This window comes from Drosophila virilis, chromosome 2 (genome assembly GCF_030788295.1).
Source record: "Drosophila virilis strain 15010-1051.87 chromosome 2, Dvir_AGI_RSII-ME, whole genome shotgun sequence".
In the NCBI taxonomy this organism is placed as follows: Eukaryota; Metazoa; Arthropoda; class Insecta; order Diptera; family Drosophilidae; genus Drosophila; species Drosophila virilis.
In genome coordinates, this window is record NC_091544.1 from 34,079,230 (window position 1) to 34,088,852 (window position 9,623).

General features: G+C 31.9%; 1 protein-coding gene across 2 annotated transcripts; it reads left to right on the forward strand.

The window, feature by feature from the left end:
* Positions 1-2,580: 2,580 nt before the first annotated feature.
* Positions 2,581-9,623, forward strand: LOC26531846 (uncharacterized). Of its 2 annotated transcripts, none has more exons than XM_070207332.1 (6): positions 2,581-2,751; positions 2,824-2,865; positions 4,090-4,143; positions 4,201-5,588; positions 8,100-8,215; positions 8,716-9,623. In XM_070207332.1, exons 1-4 carry the CDS (start codon positions 2,694-2,696, stop codon positions 4,338-4,340), a joined length of 294 nt encoding a protein of 97 aa, XP_070063433.1. In that variant the 5' UTR covers positions 2,581-2,693; the 3' UTR covers positions 4,341-5,588; positions 8,100-8,215; positions 8,716-9,623. The 2 variants fall into 2 exon arrangements, with proteins under 2 accessions (XP_070063433.1, XP_032289835.1); XM_032433944.2 differs by having other exon boundaries at positions 2,585-2,751; positions 2,821-2,865; positions 8,716-9,584.

Consider the following 9,623-nt stretch of genomic DNA (forward strand, 5'->3'; position numbering starts at 1 on the left):
GAGAAATAGAAAAATGAGAATTTCTCAAAATCTGTACCGATGATTTTAATGAAATAAATAGCAAAATGATTGATAAATCGTGCTCTATATGCACAACTCTCGTGCATTTGGGGCCGTTTTCAGAGAAATTAAATAATAAAGTTTAAAATATGGCTGTCATTTAAGAGTATGATATATAATATTGGCAGCTTGTTTTTTTGCATTAACATAAAATAGAAAAATGAGAATTTCTCAAAATCTGTACCGATGATTTTAATGAAATAAATAGCAAAATGATTGATAAATCGTGCTCTATATGCATAACTACCGTGCATTTGGGGCCGTTTTTTGGAGAAATTAAATAATAAAATTTAAAATATGGCTGCCATTTAACAGTATGATAAATAATATTGCCAGCTTGTTTTTTTGCATTAACATAGGATGTTATGAGAAAAATAGAAAAATTAGATTTTCTCAAAATCTGTACCGATGATTTTAATGAAATAAATAGCAAAATGATTGATAAATCGTGCTCTATATGCACAACTACCGTGCATTTGGGGCCGTTTTCGGAGAAATTAAATAATAAAATTTAAGATATGGCTGCAATTTAACGTATGATATATAATATTGCCAGCTTGTTTTTTTGCATTAACATAGGATGTTATGAGAGAAATAGAAAAATGAGAATTTCTCAAAATCTGTACCGATGATTTTAATGAAAGAAATAGAAAAATGATTGATAAATCGTGCTCTATATGCACAACTACCGTGTATTTGGGGCCGTTTTCGAAGAAATTAAATAATAAAGTTTAAAATATGGCTGCCATTTAAGAGTATGATATATAATATTGCAAGCTTGTTTTTTTGCATTAACATAGGATGTTATGAGAGAAATAGAAAAATGAGAATTTCTCAAAATCTGTACCGATGATTTTAATGAAATAAATAGCAAAATGATTGATAAATCGTGCTCTATATGTACAACTACCGTGCATTTGGGGCCGTTTTCAGAGAAATGAAATAATAAAGTTTAAAATATGGCTGCCATTTAACAAATTGATTTCTGCATTAACATTTTTGTATCAACATAGGATGTAAGGAAAAAATTGGAAAAAGGCAATTTTTCCATAAACTGCGCTATTAAGTATGACTTAATACTTCTCATATAATTTTCTTTGACTTATTAATTTAATTTACTTTGAGTCCTTTCCCTTTTTTCATGATTACATATAATTCAAATTTAGTTGGTTCCCGCTCAGTTCTGTACAAAATTGTTCAACACTGATGTCAGGCAGTGATTCAGTTCACGTAGGAACTAGCAGTTCGATAGACTTTTTGAATGAACTATATGAGGTTGGCTTACAATTAATTAATTTTCTCAAAATCTGTACTGTCCATTTACTTAAAATTAGTGCCCAAAGCTTCTTAAAATATGTATCTACAAGAGGGTATACCGTGCATTGAGGGCCATTGTCTCTGAGCTAAGAAATAAGGGCTCGAAAACAAGGTTGATTTTCTGCGGTCATATTATATGGGGCTGACTTGGGGGTTGTTGCACTCTTTTCCAAATATCTTAAAAATGGTACCGACGATTTAAATCAAATTTTCACAGTTGCCTAGGAGAAAGTATAGGCTTTAATCGTGTATATGCGGTTTTCCGGGCCATCGTCCCTAAATTTAGATATTTATGGAATGGTGAAAACCTAATATTTTAACCCCTTATGTTACCCATATTATAAATTAAAATTCATAAATAAATGAATGTAGATAGTAAATAATTTAATTTATTGCATTTCTGCATTTAAATTTATTTGGTTTTGTGCTTAAAAACATAAATAAATGCATTTAAAAGTGACCGATTCCTTTTCCTTTTATATTTATAAGCATTTTTATTACCTTAGTTTAATTATGGAACATTTAATGTTTAATAATAATGCATCAAATATAAAATTTATTTTTTTCCTTGTATTGAGATATTGTAAGTGAGATATCGATAATAGCATGAAAATAAGAATCTAATAAAAAATGCGGCATAATTTTTTTCCAATTAAAGCAGTTATTTCCTCATAACAGTTATGCTTGTTGACCGCTTTCGTGAGTACTATCCAAACTATTTTATTAAGTTAGAGTCGTTAGTTTTAAGTTGCTTACAATTAATCGGGCATATATCGGGAATTTAAAATTAAAACAATTATTTTATATTTATAAGCATTTTTATTAACTTGGTTTATGCATCAAGTATAAAATTTATTTTTCTTCTCGTAATGTGATGTAGTGCAACACTTTGATTTACATATAAGTGAGATATCGATAATAGCATGAAAATAAGAATCTAATAAACAAATGCAGCTTAATTTTTTTCCAATTAAAACAGTTATTTCCTCATAGCAGTTATGCTTTTTGAACGCTTTCATTTTTGCAATCCATCATCAATATAATATCTCTCTCAAATCTTCACTTTAATTGCATAAATATCGACTAGTTTTTACCATAACGCGAGCAAAATGAACGCGTTTCGAGTATTCAATTTGATAGTGCAGAGCTGCCTTAAAAGTACATTTGAAGAAATGTATTGACTTGCTCGTCGCGTAACTCGAAAACTTGGCGCCATTAAATTTCTGGAAACATTGCGAGATGATGTATTTCTTAATTAAGTGCGAGCAATATTATGTATTGCATAAAAAAAAATTAAAACAGTGGAAGGAAGTAAAATGCGCATTGCAAAATTTAGCAAATGCAGTTTCGAAGCGGAGATTATTGATTCGCGAGGTAAGTTGAGCTTGACATTTCTCCCTTCAATAATTATATTTGTCTGTATATGTACTTTTATTTCATTAGAAGATCGTGAAATACTGGACCAGCAATGTCAAGAACTTAATAAGGGTATGTACATAAATCAATAACAGTTTTGTCATTTTCGCATATGCATATTTATGCAATAGTCTATATATATACAAATGTACATAGGCAATGCAATAATCGTTTTTTATACCCTTGCAAAGGGTATTATAATTTTGTCGTGAAATGTGTAACGCATAGAAGGAGACATCTCCGACCCCATAAAGTATATATATTCTTAATCAGCATCAACAGCCGAGTCGATATAGCCATGTCCGTCTGTCCGTCTGTCTGTTTCTATGCGAACTAGTCCCTCAGTTTTAAAGCTATCTTAATGAAACTTTGCAGAACTCCTTCTTTTTGTTGCACGCAGCACATATGTGAAAACCAGCTGGATCGGACCACTATATCATATAGCTACCATAGGAACGATCGGTCGAAAATTAAGTTTTTGTATGAAAAAACATTTTGTTTATTAAGATATCTTGACCAAACTCGGCATTTATTAGTTTTACTATGCTCTTCGTATATATGCCATATCCTATTAAGATCGGACCACTATATCATATAGCTGCAATGGGAACGATCGGTCGAAAATTAAGTTTTTGTATGAAAAACGTTTTGTTTATCAAGTTATCTTGACCAAACTCGGCATTTATTAGTTTTACTTTACTCTTCATATATATGCAAAATCCTATTAAGATCGGACCACTACATCATATAGCTGCCATAGGAACGATCGGTCGAAAATTAAGTTTTTGTATGAAAAAACATTTTGTTTTTCAAGATATCTTGACCAAACTCGGCATTTATTAGTTTTACTTTACTCCTCATATATGTGCCAAATCCTATTAATATCGGACCGCTAAATCATATAGCTGCCATAGGAATGATCCGTCGAAAATTAAGTTTTTGTATGAAAAAACATTTTGTTTTTCAAAATATCTTGACCAAACTCGTCATTTATTAGTGTTACTATGCTCCTCATATATATGCAAAATCCTATTTAGATCGGACCACTATATCATATAGATGGATCGGTCGAAATTAAGTTGTATGAAAAAACATTTTGTTTATCAAGATATCTTGACCAAACTCGGCATTTACTATTTTCCCGGTACTTCTTAGATAGGGGCAAAGCACTATGAGCATTATGAAAAGGTTTGGTCTGCAAGGGTATTAGATCTTTGGTGTGCCGAAGATAGCAATTTTTTCTCGTTTAATTTAAATTAAAATTAATAATACATTAAATATTTATGGACTTACTAGAAGCAGCCACTAAGTTAAATGAAAGTGAAGCAACAACGAACGATGATAAATCCGGTAAGTACAATACTAAAGTGCCTTTGAAATAAATTGATGAACATTGTCTTTTAAAAGAGGCGCCATTAGCAGCTTATAAGTCAAATACTGACACAACAAATAAAAGCAACCTGGGACAATTTGAAGCTTTCGGTATGTGTGCAATTATTAAAACTAAGCCAGGACAAAATAAAAAATCATTTGCATTACACTTCTGACAGAGTTATGTTTTGTAATGTATTTATTATTATATGTTAAGTCTTAAATATGCATAATTGTGAGTACCACAGTTTTAAGGCCAGAGTCGGAAAATATCAAAAGATTTATAGCCTTATTAGTTGTTGAAAACAATTTAATTATCATTTGTATTATGAGTTAATCATATATGCAAAATCAGATCAATTTATTATAAAAAGCTACACAAAAGACACAATCGGTCATTTCTTTTCTAGGAATAGTGTATTCTCTTGTACGCTATATGCCTCCGGACGTACAAACCTTTTTTATTATTCAAACAGTTTTTGCTAATTTGTATTTTAACTAAAGCTAACATTGTATACTGATAATACTCGCCTTATGGATTGTTACCTCATTTGTGTTCGTTCCAGCTATTTTGTGTTCGTTTTAGGTGTCTTGTGCCCGTCTTATATTAACATGTAAAATAAATAAATGTATTAATAAAATACTTATACCTTAACATAATAGACAAAGACTGGCCTCTAAATGGCTAGATTCCCCATCATAAGCATTTTATATATTTAAATCGCTTGGTAATTTTCCATATTTTATTCAAGGAGTCGATTCCAACTATACTCCGTATATAACTAATCAGTCCAGCACTTATATACTTCCAAGTTTAACTTACACAATGTAACTCCACTAAGTGATATAAGGGATTTGATTATTCCTAATTGTGCAAAACTTTTTTTGCTTGTTTTGTAATAAATTGCAATCAAAATTCGTTCGTCACTTGCATAATAATAAGCCACAAGTAAAAAAGTATTTATGTCTGTCGAAAAATGACAAAACTCGAAGATTAGTTATTAATGAGATTTGGAGTAATGACGATTAAATCGACAATATCGATGCATCGTTAAATAACGACATTTTAAAGCGAATTAACTCTAAAAACGAATATGTTGTCATATGTTGCAAGGGATGTTCTGGATTTTTTCCCCAAAAGTACAATACGCAGTCATATAAATAATTGCATAGGCGGCGATCATAAGAAAGGAACTCCTGACTTGCTTAAGCAAGGTGGCTCTAAAACCGGCTCTATGCATAAAAGTGCAAGTGACGTGCTCTTGTAAGCTAAGCCTCCTGACTTATTTAAACCGTTTTTGTTAATATATATACTTGATTTTACTCAAATTATATTTTGTTAACTGATTCGTGTTCATTCCAGCTAGTTTGTGTTCGTTTCAACTGCCTTGTGCTCGTCTTATATTTATATGTTTCTAACAAAGGTAACGAATAGTATAAATACATTTTTTTTTATATATATAAATAAAATCCTTAACATGATCAGTACAGATATACATTTTTTTTAACAATATTCATGCTGCTTAACGTTATATAAAAATGATTGTATTAAAATATAAGATGCAATAGAGACACATCCGAATGATCATAGCAAATGCCAATTAACTGCAACTGAAGTGGAGGTATACACTATGCCATATCCTTAAAGGTCTGAAAGTTGAGCAAAATAAATGTTCTTAAATATGTATATGGCACTGCTCCTAGTGCTACTATATTGAATACAAAATATTTACTTAAAATATTGAATTACGTCCATTAATAATTAAAATAGATTCCTTTTTATCTATTAATTATTAAATATATTCAAATAGATGCATCCGAATAATTTATAAACACAACTCAAAATGCATCGGCCAATAGTGGATCTTTAGGAGTTAACGACTTTGGCTCTTATTGTTTAGATTCACCGGCAAAAAATCAAAATCATTCCACGATAAACGATTCATTTCAATCGCTTAATACTAATTGTCGAGATTCCACTCAAGGATTCGATTCCAGTTATGCTCCGGATATAACTAACCGGTCCAGCATTTAAAATAATTCCAACATTAAACAAGTTTTTTCTTACACAACTTAAACTCCACTAAGTGATGTAAGGGATTTAATTATTCCAACTGCGAAAACCCAAACAAATTGTAAGAAACATTTTTGCTTATTTTGCAATAAATTGCAAACAAAATTTGCTCGTCACTTGCAGAGTGTTCATAAAAATGAGCCGCAAGTACAAAAATTTTTGTTCCTGTCGAAAAATGACAAAACTCGCAGATTACTTATTGATGAGATTAGGAAAAATGGTGATTATATCCATAATATCGATGCATCGTTAAATAACGGAACACTAATCGTGCCCCGTCAAAAGCGTGTAAACTCTAAAAACAAAGCGGTTGATTTCATATGTTGCAAGGGATGTTCCGGATTTTTCCCCAAAAGCACAATACGGAGTCATATTAATAATTGCAAAGGCAGCGATCATAAGAAAGAAACTAGTGACTTGCTTCAACAAGGTCGCTCCAAAACCGGCTTCATGCATAAAAGTGCAAATGACGTTGTGCGCACAAAAATAATGCATGTTTTAAATGATGATCCCATTTCCAGAAATCTTATATATGATGAATTGATTGTTTTATTCGCAAACGCAGAATCTATGAAGCACGGCGAACTTCAGTACGATATGATCAGAGCAAACATGAGATTGCTCAGGAGACTATTACATGAAATAAAAAAATCAGAATCTAATGAGATACAGGAACTTAAAGACGCCATTAATCCCAAACATTTGGATTTGATGATATCTTGTATCAGAAAAGTGGCTCAGTGGGACTCTTCTTCGTTGTTTTTTAAAGCACCTTCAGTTGCAACGAACCTTACAACTCTAATTAAAAAGTGCGCAGAAATATTGTGGACCCATTGCATTAAAACACAAAATCATGCAAAAAAAAAAAATTAATTAAAGATTTTCTTGTTCTATGGGTAACCGAAATTCCTCTTTTTATAAACAAAAAAAACCTATAGAGGACCAGTCAAAGAAAAAAAGAGCCCTACCAACTATTTTACCATGTAAAGAAGACATCAAAAAACTGATTATGTGATAAAAAATCGGAAAGCGCTCTTAGTGTGCTAAAAATTAAGTTTGATTTTTTATCATGGACATCGTTGATACAAAGCATTCTAATTGGCCTTCAAATTTTTAACCGCCGTAGAGCCGGTGAAATTGAAAGACTAACAATTGAGAACTATCTAACAGGGCACGCCATCAATAAAAATGTAGATAAAGAAAACTTTGAACGTCTCACGAAAGAAACTAGAGAAATCGCTCAAAAATACACAAGATTGACTATTCGTGGAAAACTCAATCGAACTGTGCCAGTGCTGCTCACACCGTTTGACAAGTATTGTATAGAAACTATTCTCAAACATCGTAAAAGAGCTGGTGTTAAAAAAAGTAATGATTACATATTTAGATGCCTAACGCCAAGCCCTTAGCAAAGCAATATGTAAGAGCTTGTCCGATTCTAAAAAAATTTGCCCAGGAATATGGGGCTCGCTGCCCAGGGGCTTTACGGAGAACGATGCTTCGAAAGCATTTAGCTACCTATACATCGATGCTTAACGTCAAAGATGTCCAAATTGATAGGCTTGCCAATTTTATGGATCATCATAAAGATATACATAAAGAAATCTACAGAATCCCTGTATCAGTAGCGGAGATAGCCGAAGTATCCCAGATGCTTATGGCAGCTCTTGGAAATAATGTTGAGGATGAAAACACAGTAGCCCTTGATTAGTTAGAAGAAAATAAGTACATAGATTCATCAAGTTTGTGGGTGATACTAAGAGTAGTTATGGTGAAAAATGTAATATCTTAACTTAACTAATAATTACTTGTCGGGCTTATTGTGAATGTTTTTACATTGTACCTGAAATCCATTTTGCAGATGATCCTTTAGAGGATTCGGAATCAGATTAATCTGAACAGCGATCAGAAAGCGACTTCCATATTTTCGATGATGAAATTGTAGAAAAATCTAATAAAAAAGGAAAGCGCCCAAGTGTAAGTATTAAATTGCAAACCTACATATTTATGTTACGTGCTTACATGAATTGCGTTTAGGCTATCCTATTTATCCTCATTGACAAAGTAAAAAGAGATATCGTGCTTGTGAAATGTCCGATCGTCTGTTCAAACGAACGCGATATTTTGCTGGCCCATTAAAGTTATATCAACGAGAAGTAAACTGCTAAAATTATATAATGACGACCACTGCGGCGTGGTAAATCGCAGAAATCGTCCTAAATAACAAACCTTATACAATCATAGAGATTGACTAACGTTTAGTTGAAGACAAAGATGTTTAACTGGGTGCGTGGCGAATGTTTAAAATTAATATCACCTAATAAATTGTTCTGGTAGGCTGTATTAAGCTGTTATTGGTCTGTGATTGAGTATTGCGATGGTTGCAACCGACTGCGACGCTTCTAATTGATTTTTATTTACTACTAAAACGTTAATCTTTTTCACACTAAATTAAATTAAACTTTATTATTTAACAGGATCATCATTTGGAAAACCATAAGAAACCGTTGGTCGAATGAAGAGCGTGAAGAAATATACCAGGCTTTTGGAGACCTGTTGCCTCTAAAAGGATTGCCGTCGCTTAAGCAATGCAACGCAGTTATAAATAATTCTACATATCTAAAATGTAGGACACCGGCGCAAGTAAAAACCATCTATCAGCGCAAGGCTAAATCAAGAAAATCAACTCCGCAAATAGATTAAATAATGAATATGTTGACCATATTTAGAACTAAATTGACTATACTTTTTCGTTTTTTTTTTATGTTAATATTAATTTATGCTAAGAATATTTGGAATTTGTTAAAAATGCATACTATAAATGTATTTATTAACGTCATTTATGTAAATTCATATTGTTAATTTTACTTTAACCTAAGATGATTTGAAACTGCATTCAAAATGTATTTGAGTTTAATTTCAACTAAGCCAGCCTGGCACTGAATTTAAAATGTATAGATTTAATAAAATATTGCTGAGTTTTATAGGCGTGAACTGGACCATATCTCATCGTTCCTGTGTCCTTATAATAGACGTTGCTTATTCAAAAATTTCTGCATCTGGCAACCCCGCGTTTTTGCTCCTAAAACTGACCTTATATATAAAGTACGTTATACGGAAATTTTTTGCTGAGAGTATTTCAAGAACTAAGCCCTTATAAAGCACGTTTCATGGTGTGTACCCAAAATAATGGTTGTATATAAAATTGCTCATAAGTCACGAGAAAATGCTTCGAAGGCCGTTAAATTTTCCCAGAGCATAATTTAGAGGCTCCATCATGAACCCCCACAGAGAAAACCCCAACTTTTTGGGGTCCCCGAAGTCGATATATATATATATATATATATATATTTGTTTTTATGTATATATATATATATGTCGGAGC